The 21291-nt window shown below is 41.8% G+C and overlaps 1 protein-coding gene across 2 annotated transcripts; it reads right to left on the bottom strand.

Moving 5' to 3' along the window:
* Positions 1–411: 411 nt before the first annotated feature.
* PTGER4 (prostaglandin E receptor 4) lies at positions 412–15334 on the bottom strand. Of its 2 annotated transcripts, XM_023742014.1 has the most exons (3): positions 14782–15334; positions 13412–14333; positions 412–4313 (listed from the first exon to the last, which is right to left on the bottom strand). In XM_023742014.1, exons 2-3 carry the CDS (start codon positions 14288–14290, stop codon positions 3723–3725), a joined length of 1470 nt encoding a protein of 489 aa, XP_023597782.1. In that variant the 5' UTR covers positions 14291–14333; positions 14782–15334; the 3' UTR covers positions 412–3722. The 2 variants fall into 2 exon arrangements, with proteins under 2 accessions (XP_023597782.1, XP_004387952.1); XM_004387895.3 differs by lacking the exon at positions 14782–15334 and having other exon boundaries at positions 13412–14772.
* Between the last annotated feature and the right edge of the window lie 5957 nt (positions 15335–21291).

The following is a 21291-nucleotide window of genomic DNA, read 5'->3' as shown; positions in this document are numbered from 1 at the left end:
ACCTTAATCCTCTTTAACCACAGGCAGAGATGATGATTTATATACACGGGAAAATCACAAAATGGAGGACAACCACACAATACTGGGAATCATGACCTAACCAAGTTGACACGTATTTTTGGGGGACATAATTCAATCCATGACAGCTATTATAGTTTCTTTGCCTTTTCAAATGCATTTTAGAATCAGCTTGTCTGTATGTTCAAGGAAGCCTGCTGGAATTTTGATTGCAATTATGTTGAATCTGTAGATTAGTTTGGGAGGAATTGACATTTTAACAATATCATGTCTTCAAATCCATGAACATGGCATATTATTCATTTTTTTAGGTCTTCTTTAATTTCTCCTAGTAATGTTTTGTAGTTTTCAGGGAACAGGTCTTGTCTATATTCTGTTAAGTTTACTCCTAAGTATTTCATGTTTTTTTTTTTTTTGATGGTATTATAAATAGTAGTTTAAAAAATTTCCTTTTCCAATTGTTTAATACTGTTACATAGAAATACAATTGATTTTTGTATATTGACCTTGTAGCCTGCAACCTTGATGAATTCATTGATTAGTAGTAGTAGCTTTTTTTTTAAATAGATACTTAGAATGTTCTATGTATACTATTATGTCTTTATGAATAAAGACAGTTTTCCTTCTTCCTTTTCAAACTGTATGCCTTTTATTTCCTTCTGTTGCCTTACTGCACTGTCTAGGACCTTCAGTACAATGTTGAATACAAGTGAGAGTAGACATTCTTGCTTTTTTTAATAATCTTTTAGTTTTTCACCTTTAAGTATGATGGTAGCTGTAGATTTTTTAAACATGTATATGTCCTTTGTTAAATTGAGAAAGTTTCCTTCCTAGTATGCTGAAAGCCTTTTATCATGAATGGTGTTGAATTTTGTCAAATGCTTTTCCTGTATCTATGAGATGATTATATGATTTTTCTCCTTTATTCTGTTAATATGGTAGATTACATTAATTTTTCAAGTGTTAAATCAACTTTGTATTCCTGGGATAAACTCTACTTAGTTGTATATGATATATTATCCTTTTCATGTATTGCTTGATCCAATTTGGTAATATTTTATTAAGGATTTTTGTGACTATGTTCATGAGGGATGTTGGCCTATAATTTTCTTTCCTTGTACTGTCTTTGTCTGGTTTTGGAATCAAGATAATGCAGACTTCATAAAAAAGTTAGGAAGTGTTTTCACCTGCCGTATTTTCTGAAAGGGTTTATATAGGTTTGGTATTATTTCTTTCTGAATTCACAAGTGAAGCCATCTAGGCCTAGAGTTACCTTTTGATAAGGTTTGTAATTACAAATTCAATTTTTAAAATAACTATAGTGTTGTTAGTTGCCCTCGAGTCGATTCCAACTCATGGTGACCCCATGTGTAGATAATGTCAGTTATGTCACATTTGGAGTATTACACAAAACTGTTATTATGATAATATGATGAACTCAGAATCCAAAAAAAAAAAAATCCATTTATTGCAACTGTTGATATGTCTCTTAGTCTTTTAAATATATAGGTTCTCTCTTTTTCTTTTTTTTAAGGAAGTGTTTGACTGCTAACCAAAAGTTTGGCAGTCAAAACCCACCAGCTGCTCTGTGGGAGAAAGATGTGGCAATCTGCTTCTATAAAGATTACAGCCTTGGAAACCTTATGGGGCAGTACTGTTCTGTCCTATAGGGTCACTATGAGTCAGACTCTACTCAGTGACAATGGTTTTGGTTTTTGGGTCATTTGTTCTTTAGAACTTTCCACGTTATATTTTGCTTATTGCATCCCCCTTATATCATTGATGTTCCTCTGTACCCTATATTTCTTGTAAATTGGTACTTCGATCTAGGAGTTTGATCAGATTCATTCAATTTTTTGGCAAGAATAAGTCATGGGTGCCCTTGAATCCTTCCACCTGGAGTTACAAATGCCTGCCTCACTCTTTCTCTTTGTAGTGTCAGCAGCCATTGATTATCACTGACTACAGACCTAATGGCATAGTGATTGTCAGCTGAGGGAGAGATGGCAGAAAAGGAGCATCCAGCTCAAACTGCTAAAATGTTCTATTTCACCATGCTAACTAATGCCTAAGAAGAAAGAGAGAATGTTAAGACAAATGTGATAAAATATTACCAATTGCAGAATCTGGGTGGAAGGGTTCAAAAGTAATGAATATCTCTAACACAACGCTTGGTTTCTAAACTCCATTCTCCACTAAGTGGAGCCAGGGCTTTGTACTATTCTTGTAACTTTTCTCTAAATTTAAAAATATTTTAAAGTAAAAAAGTTAAAAAAATCCAATTTAAAAGGATACACAAGATGACCTGAAGCAAACAAAAATGGCACAAGTTTTCTGAAATTGAAGATATGGAACTCAGATTGAGTGTATTTATTTATTGTAACCTCCAAAATAATTTCAGTTGGAACAACTGCTTCTTAAAACCATATCAATATCAGGCTCAGAATTTAATTACAACAAACCAAGCAATTCACATAAACACTTTAAGCAACAAAACATGCTTAATATTTTTTTGACAAAGATCTTTCAAATATGTGTACAGCATGATTGGGTATCACACACAGCTGTTATAAGGTGACTCTAAGTGCCCAAGTTAAGTGTACCCTTTATGATGTTAAACTCTTATGACATGTGGAAGGCTACTTTAATCAGTCTTTCCACTGATTAAATAAAGTTCATAATGGCAGAGCTTGCCTTCCACTTAAATTTTAAAGTATATTTCTAGGTCATTCCTTAGGAAAATAAAACCATGCACACTTTTTTTGAGAAAACAAGCTGCTTAGACTTTTTATTTTTATATTATACATTTCAGTTATGGGTTATTTATTAAAGTCTTTTTTATGTTACATTTTAAAAAGTACCAGCTAGTGGGACAAAACTAGAAAATATTGACCAGAATGTTAGGTTCGCCTGAAATCAGAGTTTTCTAGATAAATAAATGTAGCCTCACTAAAAATTTCTCACTATGTATAATACATAGCTTGGAAAGAACTTTAAAATTTTGGACTGTATTTTTCATGTCTTTAGGATTTTTCTTTATTCCTCTGATAACTCTTGAAAATTCAAATCTACTTTATAGATGTCAATCTCACTGAATTTTCAACACCTTGGCCTGAACTTGCTTAGGAAAAAAAAAATCTAACATCTGCAACTTGAGCTGGTTATACTGGGAGGGGAGGGGTTACCATATTTTATTATACCTTGTATTAACAACAAACCTTCTCATAGAGAAGAAAATAAATACCTTACATCATATTTACAACAATAAAAATTCACATTTTCATGCTTAGTGACATTTAAATCATCCATAACGTAGTCCTCATAGTTTATTGGAATAGAGCCCTACTAATACCTGGCCCCCTGCTGTGTGCCAGCTATAAAGCTCCTGATGTTATGAAAATACCAAAATTTCTGCCATCCTTCTATCCAGCAGAAAAACCAAGGGTAGATCTTCCCAGTCGCTGACTTGTGACAGCAATCCTGTGTCATAGAGATGTGGCAGGCAATGTGCTTCAGTCCTTGGGACACATGTGAATCAACTTGTTAGTCTGAAAAGTGCTCAAAAGCCAGGATGTTCTCTCATGTGACTTGTAGGATGAAAGTAGCCCTTCTGAGCACAGATAAACGCTAGGCTTCATGTATATGTCTATTGCACGGGATTTTATAAGGTTCCAGAAACAGTGCTGAACTTTTTTCTTTACCTACTATATACACTTTTCTGATAAGCTCAGTGTTTCACTGGGAAACGTGACTTGCAGGGAGTTCCCCTTAGAGGCAGACCCAGCCCTGCTGCTCCCACCAACCTCATCCACCAGTAAGACACTCTCCGAGTCCTGCCCCTGTGAGGAGTCTGAGGTCTCTGATATTCGCAAAGTCCTTAGTGAGGTGGTGTCTGTTTGGGCCAGGCCCATGCCAGGCACACCTGGAAGCAAATTCTTGCCTCCAAGGCCATTTTCGCTTAGTTCTGAGAGGTAAAGAAGCGTCTGAGATGTGCTGCTGATCTCCTTCAGCTCCCGGGAGAAGAAGGAACGAGAGTGGCTGGACATGGCAGACGATGTCCTCCTACTGTCTGAGCAGTGCTGGCCCGGGCGGTCTCTGCGGGCCCCACCAATGCGGCAGAAGAGGCATTTGATCTTCTCCACCACTTTACTCAGCACTGTCTTCCGCAGAAGGATGTATATCCAGGGATCCAGGATGGGGTTCACAGAAGCAATTCGGATGGCCTGTAAATCTGGGTTTTTGCTGATTTCTTCCTCCAAACTCGGCTGATATAACTGATTGATGAACACCCGCACCTGCATGAATGAGATGTCCACGTTTAAGATTTTATCATTAACCAACTAGGAATGCACTTACATGAAATGTCTAACTTAGCAACATCAGGTAGCTGCCCTTTTTTCCGGTACTAAGTGCCAAGAACAGAGCAACCTACACAAGAAACCTCAGAAAAACCAGTGATTTTGCAACTAGATTTATGTGTTGAGTTAGCACAACCTTAAGGAGTGCTGGTGGCACAAGGGTTAAGTGCTCAGCTGCTAACTGAAAGATCAGCCTTGGAACCCACCATTGGCTCCAAGGGAGAGAAGGCCTGGCAATCTGCTCCCATAAAGATTACAGCCTAGGAAACCCTACAGGTGGGGCAGTTCTACTCTGTTGGAAACCACTTGATGGCATGCAACACAACTTGAAATTTTTTGGTAACTCTTACGTATATCTTCCCTAGATCAAAGATGGTATCACAAAAATTCTGTCTATGTGTGTATAGGTAATGTATGCATAAAGTCCTCCATTTCTGTGAGCGCTTTAAAATTTTTATAATTTGAATGAAATATGTATATAGATTTTTCACACAGCCATTGCTTTCCTTTATTCTAGCTGCTATTGTGTATATTTTAAATGAAACTCATTTTGTATGTCAAATAACTAGCTAATCAACACAGAAAGCCTAGAGATTCCCCCTTTTTAAAAAAGAATTTGGAAAGAATGTACTGGAAACTTTTAAACCAATGTCTAAATTTCCTATCATCCTAAATAACCAGAGAATGGTTTTTATCTTCTCTAAGAGGCAAGAGTCTGTTCCCCAGTTATAATAATCATTTGATTTTATCAACTCTTCCTCCAACCAAATGCCTTCTTCAATCCTTTTCTTTCCACTGCGTTTCTCACCTGGATTATTGCATCAGTCACCAAACTCGCCCTCCTACCTCCAGTTCCTCTCCTCTCCAGTCCATCCTCCAACTGCACCCAGAAGATTATTTCTAAAACAGTCTGATTATGCTACTTAGCTGCCACACCTTCAATGGCTCCCTGCTGCTTGCCAACGATACTTCTGCTCATCTTTTAGGACTGGGTTCAAATGCCTCTCAGTGAATTTATCCTGAATCTCCAATCAGAATCAATCCCTCCTCTGTGCTTACTTGAGCCAGTTAGTAGCCAAGTACTAATAAGACAGACCCGTAGATGTGACAACTCAGTGCAGTTTGTGAACTGTTCGGGGCAAGAGCCAGGTATGGCAAGAGCATGTATGGCAGGTAAGGCATAAATGAAATAAACGCAAAAAGACCCTAGCGACCTATTTGCTGTTTTGGAGTTTTATTTTTGGCAGTTAAAAATAAAAGCTCTTAGTTTGTTTTCTTACATTCTTTCATGCATTTAATGACTTAGCAGTTAGTAAGCACTTTAATGTGGGATAGCCACTGTAATAGACTCTGGGGACAAAAAGTTACATTAGATATCCTGAAGTCCTCAAAGACAGAGCATAACATATAGTCCGGAACACAGGAAAATAGATCAACTATTACTGCCGAATAATTAAATGAAATTGGAGTGGTATATACAGGGAGGTGCAGCTAATTCAGCTGTGGAGTGGAGGACGTCAGAAGACGCTTCCTAGTGGGGAAGAAGCTTGCACTGAGCTTTGATGGATGACTGGGAGTTTGCTAAAATTAGAAGGAAGAATATAACATTTCAGATAGAGGTAACTCCACGTGCAAAATCATGGAAGAGTGAAATGATATGCCAACATCTGGCAACGTCAAATGATTCGGTAAAGAGAGCATGAGTTCATGTAAACCAACAGAAGACTATCATTTGATTCCTGTTACAGAAAAAAATAAAAAAATAAAAAAAACTTGTTGCTGTCGAGTCAATTCCGACTCGTAGTGACCCTATAGGACAGAGTAGAACTACCCCATATGGTTTCCAAGGAGCGGCTGGTGAATTCAAACTGCCAACCTTTTGGTTAGCAGCTGAGCTTTTAATCACTGTGCCACCAGGGCTCCTCTATTACATATAGTATGTTACTAAATTACTTTTCTAAAATCCAAGAAATTTTGAGTTCTGAAACACATCTGGCCCTAAATGTTTTGGTTAAGGGATTATGGACCTATATGGACTCAAGGATAGCCGCAATCATGAAGATGGTGCAGGACTGGGCAGTGTTTCATTCTGTTGTAGATAGGGTCTCTATGAGTCAGAGCTGACTCGGCCACACCTAACAACAACAACAACAACAAATCTCATAGAATAAAATGATCAGATGGCTATAACTAAGATGAAATTAACACTTTGATCTCTGGAAGATAGCTAAAGAATGAACAGCACATAGATATATGTGTGTGTGTGTGTGTATATATATATGTGTATATATATATATATGTATGTATACAGGCAGCCCTGGTGGCACAGTGGTTAAGAGCTACGGCTGTTAACCAAAAGGTTGGCAGTTCAAATCCACCAGCCACTCCTTGGAACCCTATGGGGCAGTTCTACTCTGTCTTATAGGGTCGCTATGAGTCGGAATCAACTCGATGGCAACGGGTTTGGTTTACCTCTCTCTATATATATACACGTGCAATATGATGTCTTCTCTTAAAAATACTTTTGGAAAATATGCTGGGATAAATGATAATATCAAGACAAAGCACGGTTGACATTTACTTTGACAAAAAATGTTAAAGCATCGTGGTTTATCTTTACTGAATTCCTCAGCTATGCCCAGGCATGGAGCAGTTACCTCACATCTACAGCCCTTTTCTCGGACAAGGTGTTACTGAGACCCAGAGGCTATCCAAGGTCCCCCACCCAGGCTGCCAGATTCACACTGCTTTTTTTGTTTTACCAAACAGGCTTTCTCTTTATTTCCTGACAGTAGAATTATTGATAAAAACCATGAGGTATGTATTTTATTCACATCACATACTATGTTCCTAAGGGTAAAAGAAATGATGGATTACATTTTGTTAGTATCAGGCCCTGTGAGTAGTCTTTCTTCAGAAGAGACCTATGGCAGGGTCACACTTGAGAATTCATGCCTCTAGGTGGCAGTGTTGCTCCACTTGGAAGTTTTTGGTCCCACAGGCCCTCCCTAAGCAGCCTCTTGCACAGCCATCTCCAAGACACCCTTTCAGCGCAGAGTCTTGGTAAAGTCTGAACTTGGCATTTCTGAGATTTTTACAGTGAATTGTTTTGTTGTTGGCTGGTTTCTCTCACCACAACCTCAAAGGAAAATGATTATTACTGAAAAGAAGGAATTTTTTGTGCAATTATATAAAAGAAATATAACAGATACAAAAGGAATGAAATCTGTAGCTATTGAAGAATGTATTAGGAGTTAACATGTTATTTTTAAATTTCTGTGACCCTTTAGAAAACTCAGCATGTTTGTTAAAAAAAAATTATTAATGAGGTTTTTATATCAAAGGTGATGAGAGGCAAGGAAAGAATTACGTCCTTGCTTCACTTTACCCACAGCAGGACTTTGATTATTGTAAAAGAGCTTGAAAGAAAGCTGTATTAAAGTACACTCCATTTGAGAGTCCCATGGGGCCCTGATGGCGCAGTGGTTAAGCATTTGGCTGCTAACCAAAAGGTCAGCAGTTTGAATCACCAGCCGCTCCCTGGAAACCCTACGGGGCAGTTCTACTCTGTCCTATAGAGTAGTTATGAGTCGGAACCAACTTGATGGCAATGGGTTTGGGTCTTTTTTTGGTATGGGGGGAGGAAGCTTCCAATTAGTGAAAGCCACTGAACTTGGTCACTGAATGCCGTTTCAGTCAAGGGGAGCTTGTAAAAGGATGAGTATTTCAAACAAAATTCAATTTAGGTAAATGCATTGTCAAAGGTTGGTCAAGTTATTTGAAAAGAATCAATGCCAATGAGTTTTTCTTTATAACCTATTCTTCATGAAGATATACTTCAAGTAGAGTAAGAAAAAAAAAAGCTAACGATGAACCAAAACTCATGTACTTCATAATGTCTGACAAATATAGCAACCTCTACTTCGCTTTGAAGGCTCTCTCCAGAGGAGGAAACCAGCTTGAGACGGGTATATCCAAAGCAGCATTTCCATGTTATGTGAGTAGGTGAAAGTGATTTTTGGGAATTCCTGTCCAACAGGCCCTATGTGCTACACAGAATAAACATATTCAGGCAGTGTTCAGTGTGGGAAGAGTGTACTGCTGATAAAATAGAACCTCCAAGTCGGGGAAAGTACCTTAAAAGAATTCACTGAACACAAACAACCTAAAACATATGTTGTCGTTGTTAGGTGCTGTCGAGTTGCTTCAACCCCATGTAAAACATAAATACGCTCCCAATTTTAAAAGTTATAGTCTATTTCCTAGTAGCCTCAGATTTGTGCACGTGGCTTATCACTAATAATGGTGTACGTTACAGTATTACAAACTTCCTGCGAACCATTAGAAATCAGAGTTCAGGAACATAAAAGGAACAGCACTGGAACATAACTTGGAGAAAATATGATGAATTCAAAACAAGGTGTGATGACAGAACAGCTTTAAGGCCATATCTTGTCCCTGGATAGTGCAGACGGCTAACGTGCTCGGCTGCTAACCGAAAGGTTAGAGGTTCAAGTCCACCCAGAAGCACCTTGGAAAAAAAGCCTGGCAATCTACTTCCGAAATATCAGCTATTGAAAACCCTATGAAGCACAGTTCTACTCTGACGAACACGGGGTCACCATGAGTTGGAGTCAACTTGACGGCAACGGGTATATCTTGTAGGAGGCAAAATTCTAAACTTTGGAATCGAACAGCCCTCCGTACAAATCCTGGCTCTGCTTCTTAAAATTTGTATACCAACTGTGAAAGTGGTTAGTACAGTGTCCAGCATACAATATATATGTTGACTGTCGTTTCTGTTTTGTAACCCGTATGTGGAAACTTGGCCTCTATGGAATTTATCAGTAATTTGAAAACCACAGCATAGAGGTAACTTTGGGATATGGTTAATGACATGGTATCAAAAACATGTACTTCCTGCTTAAGAAAAACCTGTTGGCAGGGAACGTCTAACTGAAGAATGTTGAAATCTTGATTAGGCATATTTGGTAATTAACTGTCAAAATCGTAATGCTTTCCAATAAATGACAAGATCCTGTAACTGGATTTGTGCGGGCATGCTACTCGTTCTGTTCCAAGCACATAAAAGGCATTATCTGTGTGTGCTCAGTTATCTAACTGCCTTGTGAAGAGTCCCAAATTGACACAGCTGTTACTAGAAGTTCTTAACACTTCTTTTCAATGACATACACACACACACACACACACACATACACACACACACAATCTTTAGGTAAAAGGTTAGTGGAAAGAGTACTTGACTGAGTGGGAGTGTAAGAGGGCTTGGTTCTAATTCCTTCTGGGTCATTGACTGTTCACTGCAGGCAAGTTATTGAATGTAGGGTCAGTATCTATATCAAAATTTTTTTCTAAAATATTTCTTTTCTTAACTCTAACTTTCAGCATTCTGATAGGAGACTACAAGAATCACTTTAGCTCTGGGAAATAAATCTTGTTAGTAGATGTTCACTAAACTGAAGGCTTGACAGGCCAGCAAAGCATGCTGAAAAGAGCATTAGACTATGACTCATGCACAGTCATCCAGTAAGTTGCAGAATGATTGAAATTCTTCATTTGCAGCTGAGAAAACTGAGGTGTGTGGAGAGGGTGAAAGCGCAAGCCTCCCCTGCTTTCTTCCTAGGGCTCTTCCCAGAATCCAATGGGATGCCTGGTGTGGAAATGCCTTACTTTCACGCGTCACTCTGTAGTCCTCACAGTACGTACCATCAGGTCTGCAATTTCATGCCATGACAGAACATTGCTTCTAGGAATTGCTATTTTTTAAATTTAGCCAATTCTATTAAAAATAATGAAATACTTCTGGTTCTGCTGTAATAGTACTCAAACTTCTGGCATTAATCTTGTTCCTATAAATGTGATTTTTACTTATCTGAAATCCCATTAGTTATGTTTTATGACTGCTTCCAGTTTGCCTACAATAAACAAAAGTGTACCTATTTACAAAGTTTTCATCTGCCTTTGTAAATCTTTGCTGACCCGATGCTGATGAAGGCTTGATAGAGACAGCTAGTTTATAATAAGCAACCAAATAAACACAGGAAGCTATTTTCCTAAGAATGTACATTTTACACAAACAAGGTACAAGATTAATCAAACTGGCCATTCTGCCCCTTACAGAGATGAATGCTTGCTACTTTAGAGTAAGGAGAAAGAAACGAGACAAGCAACAAATACAGCGCTGGCTTGCCTGTGCAAGGAGGAAAATGCCTTTCTAAATCCTATAGTATAACTTTTTGGCCCTGAAGCAAAAGATTTGATTAGAATTGTTATCTTCACATTCGTAAGTGCAAAATTACGCACCAGAAGTGGATCTAGCTACAGTATTTAATACTGTGACCTTGTGAGGCTGTCTTGCTTGTATCTTCCTTAAGCATATAATCTCTTTATCTAAAGTGTAGACTCCTCCATTTCTTCAGCTTCTCCTGTATTTTAAAAATACCCGAGACTGATTATAAATAGGAGAATGGATTAAATGCAGTAACCACCTCCCCACTAAATCTTGTGATATAATGCTTCTTATAGATTCTACTTATACCTTCTCTGTTTATTGATTATGACTATCTTCAGAGAATTTTGCAGGTTTAGCACAGTTCCTTGCAGCCACAAGTAATTTCCCAGCCTTTCTCAAATTTCCGTTCTAAGCTTAGCTCTACTTATGAAACCCATATACTCTGGATAAAAAATGAAAATTTACTTTTTATACTAAACTCAGTATCAATCATCCTCCAAGAGTCACTGTAGTCTTTTTTTTTCTTTTCTTGGTGCCCAAAACTTTATACCAAAATTTTGCTGCTTTTCAGCAGCTGCTCCATTTTCCTTATATATGGTGTCAAGCTTCCCAAAACTCCTTTTCCAAAAAATAAACTATTTTTGCTTTCTCAGCCTTTCCAAAGTGTTTTAAATGATTGGAAGTGTTGGAGTTTCCTCAAATATTAGCAACTCATGATTTGATAAAGTTGAACTAGACACTTTACTTCTTCTTTGGAAGTGAAAATAGGTCCAACTGCTTTAAATGTAAGATAGTTCATAAGCTTTAATCTCATATTACAACATGAATGTGAGAAACATGAAAAAACAAAAAATTATAAACTAAGCTAAGGAGAACCAACAGTTGTGGATAAAATTCTTTTGTGATTCTTTTAGTCATGCTGAATTATGTAATGACTCCCTTACTTATCACTAATTTACAACTAAATTGATTCTAAAATACGATTATTAGTAACTAAAACTGAAGGCTAAAAACTGAAGCTACTACTACTTGTATGGTTGCTTATCTCTTACAAAGGCATGTAAATGCTTTACTAATGTGATTATGTATTAACTGAGCTGGTTTTGGTTTTCAGGATGAAATTAATATCTGCTATATATATTGGACCATATATTGAGTAGATACTATTTTTTCTTTGTTAAAATGTGGGTAATTTGCAAACAACGCATATTACTCCTATAATTTCTTGCCTCCAGCTCCTCAAATAATTTCAAAGGCTTTATGATAAGTAGCCCTGCACCTTAGGGCCAGGTCTACCACTGCAGCCTCTAAGATGAATTAAGCTGTTTATGTCCCTCTAGAAAGCTGGAAGAAAACACTTCATCTGTGACTGTGCAATAATCAGTAGCTTCACATGCTTACCTCCAGCGAAAACATTTAAAAAAGTATGCACATGTCCCTAACCTTCTAATTCTAATTCCTCGGTTGCTTAAAGTGGATGTTCTGTAAATAACAAGCACTCACCTTGTCATTTACTGTTCTATAAAACATAAGGCAGAGGCCGGAGAACCAGGGAGTCAGCGTGAGCTGTATCTTTCAAAATCTCACTTTACTCTGAGTTGCCATGACAGACAATAAAATATATTTATGCAGCTCAAGTATGAGTTAACTCTGTAAATCACACTGGGTCCTGGAATGGTTTAAAGGCTTTTCTGGCCTATTATATTTACTTCTGTTTATACAAATTGGCAAGAAACTACTGTATGCTGGCTCCCAGCCACCTCTAAGTTCCTTCCATTTTCAGTCACTTTGATCAGAGATGTAATATTTTTACAATAAAGAATGCTGGGCAGCGTTAATAAGGGAAAGAATTATTTTCTCTTGCTCCCAACTAGCACAAAACTACCAACTCAGAAAGTCATCTCTTTCTGAGGTTTGCATTTCCAGGAATTCAGTGTTTTGAGAGATGGAAAACTCAATACTAACTGCTTTCAAGAGAAACTCTAAATTATTAAGTTCATCTGCTCACCTGCTTCTGGTACATTCTGTTTTAAACATAGGCAGTGTAGGCAACTAGGTAGCTTTTGAGCGTTTTTGCTGATAATATTTAAAAGGTGTTGTCCTAAAAAATCAAGTGGGCCAAAATGCAAACTGACACACTGGCGGAAGGCCAAAATTAAAAGTGTTTCAAGAGGGAGACATGATACAATCTCACATGTGTAAGTTTTGGAGTCAGATGGGCCTAAGATTCATCACAAGCTGTAGGGCTTTGATTTGGCCATAAATACAACCACCTCTAAACTTGTTTCTCTATAATGGCACTATACCTAGACTACAAGCCATCAAAATCTCTTCTAGCTCTAAAATTCAAACTTTCTACATAAATCAAAACTCCCCAAACCCACTCTCCAAAGGAACTGTGTACAAGACAGAGATGGCCACCCACCAAGACATTTCAGGCATGTTGTTTGTTCACTGTGTGGAAGACGGGCTGTCACATTACTGTGCTTTCCCCTCCACATCTGACAGAAGGCAGGTGTTTCCCGGAAGGCTCAAGGCCAATATCAGGCAGCAAGAGCCTGAGGCTGCCCCCGGGGAGAAAGGAAACCCCACTTCCGGGAAACCAACTAAGGGATGTGAGGGAAATGCACCTGTCTCGGTAGAGGCAGGGTGTAATGGGGGTCGTGCCTGCTCTGAGAAGCTGGGTGTGGAGCAGACAGGTTCACTGCCAAGGAATCAGAAGCGGAAGGAGCGAACGGGAGAGAGGTGGATGTGGGATAAGGCACCAGCTCGGGCCACTCACCACGAGCGGGATGGAGCAGATGAGCACCACCACAGAGGTGGCAATGAGTAAGATGACCATCTGGATCTCGGCGCCCGCAATGCGGCGGAAGCTTCGGCGGCGGCGAAAGTCGCTAAGGCGCGGCAGGGCTGGGGAGGCCGCGGCCGGGTGGCCTCGGCAGTCTGCCGGCGCCACGACTGCGGCGGCCGTCGCGTGGTGCTGCTCGGTGCCCAGCGAGGTGCGGCGCATGAACTGGCGGTGCATGCGGAGCAGTGCGCCACAGACGAGCACGTTGCAGAGCACGGTGGCTAGGATGAGGAAGGAGCTGAAGCCGGCGTACATGTAGGAGTAGGCAGCGTGCGCCGTCACGTTGGTGGTCCAGTCGATGAAGCACCAGGTGTCTGGGTACTGCAGCCGCGAGCTGCCGAGACCCATGCTGGGGAGCGCGCAGAAGAGCACGTTGGACACATAGACGGCGAAGAGCGTGAGGCCGGCCAGCCGCTTGTCCACGTAGTGGCTGTAGAAGTAGGCGTGGTTGATGGCCAGGTAGCGCTCGATGCTCATGGCGCAGATGATGCTGAGGCCCGACAGGCCGAAGAAGAGCAGGATGAAGGTGCTGTACTCGCATAGCGCCTCACCCCCGGGCCACTGGCCCTTCATGTACGTGGCGATGGTCACCGGGCTCACCAGCAACGTGCCCAGCAGGTCGGTGACGGCCAGCCCGCATACTAGCGTGTAGAAGGTCGTCTCCTTTTGCTCCTTGCGCGACTTGCACAGCACCACGATGGCTACCAGGTTGCCCACCACCCCGAAGATGAACATCACCGCCGGGATGGTCACTGAGTTGCTCGGACGATCGGGGATAAAGGAGGCGGACGCATTGGCCCCGGAGGTGGACATGGTGGTGGCCAGTGGTGCGCAGCCGTGAGGTGTGAGGCTGGGTCTAGGAATGGTAGGAGAGATGAAGGCGCAGTGAGCGGAAATGACCACTTGGAAGGTGTCAGACCCGAACCCAAAAAACAAATACGCTGATGAGACGCGGGGAACAACTCGAGTCTACAATGTATTTGTAGTCACTTAACAACTGCGGCTACTAAAATCTCCAGGCTCCCAATACGTTCTGCAAAAAGCACCACTCAACTGACATTAATATTTATAAGCTGATGCTGCCATTCCCTCCTCCTCCCCAACCCAACTCTCTCCACTGCCAAGATGAACAAGACCCATCTCACGGGAAAAGTGGCTTGCTATTATTATTCCCGACAGAACATAAGTCAATAAAATTCTCATTGAAAACAAGTTACGAAGGAAGACAAGTTGGAGACTCCGCTTTCTCGCCCCTGACTGCCCCCGAAAGCGCTCTCTGTCCGGCGCCCGCAGCCCCATCTCACCTGTGGAGTCGGTGGTAGTCCTTGGGTCCCCAGGGTCACCCCTCAGATGTCCTGGACACGCCTCCAACCTACCCCTCAGCCTCGCCCCGCTCAGTCCGGAGCTTGCCAAGTCTTTGCCTTCTCAGAGTCGAGTCTCGGTGACTGCTAATTTTCCGGAACTGGGTTCAGAGTGGCCAGCTTTAAAAAATTTGGAGAACCAAGGAGGGTAGTGAGATGGCTCAGTGAAGGCCGGTTTTGGATTTCTTGTTTGATTTTTCCTCCAAAGATAAGTCCCAGCTTTGTGGAGCCCGCAGGTGTCCGCTCAGGTGTGCGGCCGGGCTCACAGGTGACACCGAGCCTCTGTACCCTCTCCGGCCGCCCTCCTCTCCAGCTGCGGGCAGTACGGACGGCTACCTGGGTTGACGGCTGCCGCTGCGGTCGCTCCTGGTGCCCTGGGGGAGGCTCGGGGTCCGCTCAGCCTGGGGCTCTAACCTGCGGCAGATCATCTTCCCTTCGGACTCCGGGGCAGCGAGCTCCGCTCTCGCCCTTCCAGCCACTGTACAAACTTTTTTCCAGCTTCAAGTTTCCCTGGCGGAGGCGGAGACAGGCGGTGCGCGGCCCGGGCGCCCATTGGCCGAACTGGAAAGGGCGGGGCGCGCCTCGACCGCCCGCAGCCAGCGGTCGCCGCTTGGGCAGGAAGCGAGCAAGGGGGTGCCGCCAGAGGAAGGCAGGCCTCCAGGCTGTGTAGTCTCGCAAGGGTCCGGGAGTTGCTGTAGCTGCGCTTCCTGCTGATGGTGCGCTGAGGCAGCCAGCGGCGGGGACGCGAGGAAGCCCTCGTGCTCTCCTGACACCCTGTTAGCCTCTTTTCTACTTCGCATCGGTCGCGCGAGCGCTGAAACCAGTCCCCATCTCTGCTAATTCTTGCACCTTCTGCCCGCGGGTTGCAATATTCGGGTTCTGGAAAGGGTGGGCAACTGCTTTAAGACTCTACCTTAAGCCCCTGGCAGGAGGGTGGTGAACGGAGGTGGGGTATGTGTATGGGCGTTCCCGCTTGTGTCCCCGGGTCAGACTTGGGTGCGCGCAGCGATTTGTGGGGTGGATGGGTGGGTGAGTATTTGGGTGGGGAAGCAGCGAAGAATCCAACCTCTCACCATAAAAGGAGTTAGTTGGCAGTAGCCGGTCACGTGGCAGAGCCCAGCGGCTGTGAAGAGAGATGGCCTGCCCGCGCGACACGGCAGATTTGGTGACGGTGGGAGGGCTGCGTGTCTGTCTCTCTAGCCGTGCAGACCTTTCTTCCCTTCTGGGGAACTTTTCCCTGAAGGGACCGGTAGAGTGAGCCATGTGTTTTTGGCTCTGGCCCTGTTGTGTTCTTGTTAGACACCTTCACGGATCTCTTGAAAGACTAATGGAAAGTGAGAAAGGGGTTTGAGTAAATGGATTCTCTAGTCATTACCTCCATGGTTAATTCTTGGAAAAACCTATTGGCTCTACCATTTTCTTTGAATTTCAGTTTGTTTGACTTATTGTCTCCTGGGGAACAGTACCCTCGTTCCTAAAATCAGAACTGAAAACTAAAAAATGATTGTAAACCTTCTTTGGTGTAATCACAACCACTTTACCTTTTTTTTTTTTTTAAACCATCAAGTGAGATCGTGTGGGCTTTCACACAATTTAAATTTCCTAGAAAAACTTCTTTCAGCATGCGTTTTAACATCTTGCATTTCCTTAGAGGGTAAGTGAATAACTAGGTCCTTTGATATGCTGATACCTTAGATGCTATTTCTTGAATGAACAAACCTCTTAAGAATTTGTGTGATTCTCCAGTTATTCTGAGATGGTGTAGTAACAAGTGCGTAATAAAAGAAACAAAGAGGGCATTCTAGATTTCAACTAATTGCAGGACATAAAGTATCTAGAACCACATTTAGTTGTGTAAGGCACCATATGTGTATATTAATATAGTAATATTCTATTGTTCATACGATTTCCTCATAAATGTCAGGGATCCCGAAGACAAATTTGTTAACCAATATAAAAAGAGTTGATGGCGACTGGTCATGTTTCTCAGTCTTCTCTTAATCACCACTATAACCACTCCTGGTGTCTGTGTTTCTTTTGAGTAGAACTTTGTCAGCATTTCAAGTAGGACTTTGTCAGCAAATCAGCTGTAGAAGAATGACGGAGCACATTCTCCCCCATCCTGCACTAACCACGTGTCATCATTGTAACTCATATCGGGACTGTCAGTAAATGTATGAAGGGGAGATGGAAGTTCCACTTACACTCGTTGCCTGCTTGTAGAACCATTTTTACAGTTTTTTTTTTTGAATTTGACGTTCCTAAGATAGAAAAGAACTGGAATAGACACGTGTTAATTTTTCACTGTGAAGAAAAAAAACTAAAGCACTACTGCTGAGGCAGTCAGTAAGAATTAAAGGTTTCAACATATCGTTGATAAACTGGGCTTAATTTTTATCAACTGCATTATTTTTCTCACTTGTTGTTAGCTGCTGTCTAGTTGGTTCAGACTCATGGCAACCGTATGTCCAACAGAATGAAACATGGCCCAGTCTTGCTCCATCTTCACTTAAACATACCAGTCATCGGTATGCTTGAGTCCATTGTGGCCACTGTGTATTTTGAGTGCCTTATCTTCCAGCACTATATCAAACAATATCCTGTTGTGATCCATATGTTTTCATTGGCTAATGTTTGGAAGTAGATTGCCAGGTCTTACTTCCTAGTCTGTTTTAGTCTGGAAGCTCGGCTGAAATCTCTCCATAATGGGTGACACTCCTGGTATTTGAAACACTGGTGGCATAGCTTCCAGCATCATAGCAACATGCAGGCCACCACAGTACAGCAAACTGACGGATAGGTGGTAGTTTTTCTCACTAGTTTTTTTAATTGGCTTTCCACAGTAGCTTTAGGAAGACGAAAAATAAATAAGAATCCAGAACACAAGACTAAAAAAAAAAAAAATGTAATGAAGTTTATCTTGCCCGTTTTTAGTGCATGATTCTTAAAGCTTAAGTTTAGCCTTCAGAAGCAGAAGTTGAAAGTCTGGGAAACAAATGATTATTTTATTTTCTTAATTTCAAAAACTGGGACGGTGGAGTTCAATTTTCCTTACACCCTGCCAAGAATCTACATTGCAAAAGAAAGTGAAGATTGCCATGTTCATTAGTGCACAATTCTTGTAAATGTTTGTATATTTCAGTGGGATATATTTGTAATTCTAGACATTGTTTTCTTGGCTCCCTTGCAGTTTCCTCAATCCCTCCTTCTCTTGGGTTCAAATTTTTAGGGCTCACATTAAATCCTCTCTGAAGATTCGACCTGGCCCAAGAACTGCCTTGCTGATAAGTTTGATTGCTCTGTTATAGCTGACAATTTGATTCTCTTTGTAGTAAACACCATAAGGGGAGAATTTATTTAAAACCGAAGGCTGCATGGGGGCTACCAGGCACATTCATGTTGACTAGGTTGAGTCTTCCTTGGATCAAAGGAAAGCAAGACAGACAGAATGTGGGTTCAGCCAGCAGGGATAGGGCAAGAAAGGGGATGATTCCTAGGAGGAGGGCAGCAGGATGAGTCATATCTGGCCTGGGCCCCTTCCTAAGCCAAAGCTAGCAAAGCAAAGCCTCGGCAAGTTGTATTTGCTCTCTGTTTTTTATGACAGGCCATGTAAGTACTCAAAACAAAGTGCAGGAGTCACCTGTTATAAGCCACACTATGTCCTTGGACACGTTTGCTCTCCACACACTAACCAGTTCAGTGGGTTACAAGCATGGCATTAACCCAAACTTGAGCATAGGAAGAGGCTCACGATTGTTGTTGTGGTCCTAATGAAGCTGTCCTTTTTTCAAATGTATGGTCTCCTAATTATTTTCATTTTTTAAGCCTGAATTTTATGCCGAGTCTAGTGCCTGGAGTTGTTACATGTGTCAGGACTGTGATTAACTCCCCAACGTCTTCATGTGGTGGTAAATTGTTACTGTGGAGGCTAGTTACTCCCAACGGATTGCTTCAGGCTTTCTTTAGCTCTGACAGTTACTCTCCTCAAAGTGATGGCTTTCTGTTCTTTTATTTCCCCCCAAATAAGTGTTTCTACTGCATCGCCATTGTGGATGGGACAATGGGCAAAGAAAGGGGGTCATTTATCCACTATTGCCCATTTTTGAAGATACACGTAGAGAGAGAGAGAGCCTTTATGGGTCTCTCTCTTTATGGGTCACGTTCAGGAGTTTGTCCTGTAGAAAGGAGGACCTTCTAGCTTTATCTGGGTTTCTTTTCACACCGAAATTTCTGTATGTTTTAGCACTTCTGAAGACACACAGAAACTCCCTGGTGTAATCATCAACACCATCATCATCTGAGCTTGCGTTAGTTCATCACTTCCCACAGCACTTTCACATGCGCACTCACACATGATCTTCTCAGCAACCCCATGAGGATGTCAGGTAGGTGTGATGGCGACTCCTGGTTCACCAAATCCTGTTTCACTTCGTCCTGAACACGTAGCTAGATGTTGTTTCCCAGACTCCCATGTGATTAGGTGGAGCCTGGGTGACTGAATTATGGCCCGTGAAATACAAGTAAAAGTGATGTGTGCCACTCTCAGGCCTGGTCCCTATAAGACCTCGAACCTTTGCGCTCTTTATCTTCCTTTTTCTACCAACCGCATGTAAGACCTTGTATGGCAGAGCTACTAGATAGAAAGCCACTGGGTCCCTGAATGCCTGCGTGGTGGGGGGACCTCATTCCATCCCAGCAGCCCTCATCGGACAATGAAGAAAATGAGAAATAATCTACTGAGATTGGCCGGGGGCGGGGGGTGGGGGTGGGTGCGGTGTGGTGCTTGTTTCATTGGTTAGCCTGTAGTGATTAATACAGTTTAATTGGCATCATCTCTTTTCAGTGGCTGAGAATGTGAGCACAGAAAAGCTGTTCCTTGCTCAAAGTCACAAGAATTAGTAGGAATAACTGGAAATTTTCCAGTGCTTGCTCTGTGTGAGGCTTTATGCATATGACATCTAATCTTCACAACAAACCTGTGAGGAAGGTAGTATTATGCCCATTTTACAGATGAGCAAACTGAAGTTTGGTTAAAGAATGTGGGGGACGTTGCCATTTTTTAAAAGTCTACCCAGCATATGAACCTCTTTCCTATTTGTGTGATATTGTTGGGAGGCAAGGCCCACCCTCCCATTAAAAATCCATTGCCATTGAGATGATTCTGACTCATCAGGGCCCCATGTTTCAGAGTTGAACTGTGCTCCATAGGGTTTTCAATGGTTGATTTTTCTAAAGTAGATCACCAGGCCTTTCTTCTGAGGTGCCCCTGGGTGGACTTGAACTTCCAACCTATTGTTAGCAGCTGAGCATGTTAATCATTTGCTCTACCCAGGGACTCCTAATGTATTAACGTTATTATTGCTAGTTGCTATCAAGTCTGTTCTGACTAATGGCAACCCCATGTGTTACAGAGTAGAGCTACTCCATGGAGTTTTCTTGGCTGTGATCTTAAAAGAAGCAGATTGCTAGGCTGTTTCTTCTGTGATACCTCTGGATGAGTTCAAATCACCAGTCTTTAGGTTAGCAGTCAAGCACAAACCTTTTGTGCCAACTAGGGACCTTCAGAGTATGAATAGGCACACCCCAAATGAACATTTACAAACTCCAATCAGTGCTATAAGAGGAAAGAACTGGACAGACTTAGTTTTGAGGTCCCGAATGGCTGTTCTGAAGAAGTGGTATGTTTTAAAGAGGGCATCATTTATTCCCCTCCAGAATGGCTCCCTAGTAAACAAGAACAGGTTGTCTTCCACTCTTGTGGACAGGAAGCTTTAAGCACATTCTGGGTCAGAGCTCGTGACCACTCTGTCTAATGCCTCAGAGAAGACAGTTTGAGATGCTATAGGCCGAAAACTAGAGCAGAGGAGATTTCTGAGAACTTAGATACTGAATCTTAAAGAAACTTGCTGTTGTTTTTGGTTGTTTTCAAGTTGCCTCAGAATCATGGCAACCCTATGCACAACAGAAAACAGTGTTGCCTGGTCCTACACCATCTGCATGATCGTTGGTATGCGTGAATCCGTTGTTGCAGCCACGGTGTATTTTGGCTGCCTGCCAACCTAGAGGGCTCATCTTCCAACATTGTATTGAACAATATTCTGTTGTGATCCACAGGTTTTTTTAAATATAATATTTTATTGTATTTTTGGTAAAGATCCATAGGGTTTTCATTGACTAATTTTTAAAGTAGATTTCCAGGCCTTTTCTTCCTGGTCTGTCTTAGTCTGGAAGCTGCTCTGAAACCTGCCCACTGTGGGTGACCTTGCTGGTGTTTGAAATACCAGTAGTATAGCCTCCAGTAGTATAACAACATGCGAGCCACCACATTATGACAAACTAACAGATGGGTGGTGGCTTGCAGAAACTAGGAACTAGATGAACGTGAGTGAGGAGCAGAGCATTGAGATGGATGAAAATATCAACGTTTGAGAAGAGGAACCTATGACTTGATAA

This window comes from Trichechus manatus, unplaced genomic scaffold, assembly GCF_000243295.1.
Source record: "Trichechus manatus latirostris isolate Lorelei unplaced genomic scaffold, TriManLat1.0 scaffold00197, whole genome shotgun sequence".
NCBI lineage: Eukaryota > Metazoa > Chordata > Mammalia > Sirenia > Trichechidae > Trichechus > Trichechus manatus.
The sequence above is the reverse complement of the archived record's forward strand: the minus strand, read 5'-3'. Positions and strand labels throughout refer to the sequence as shown.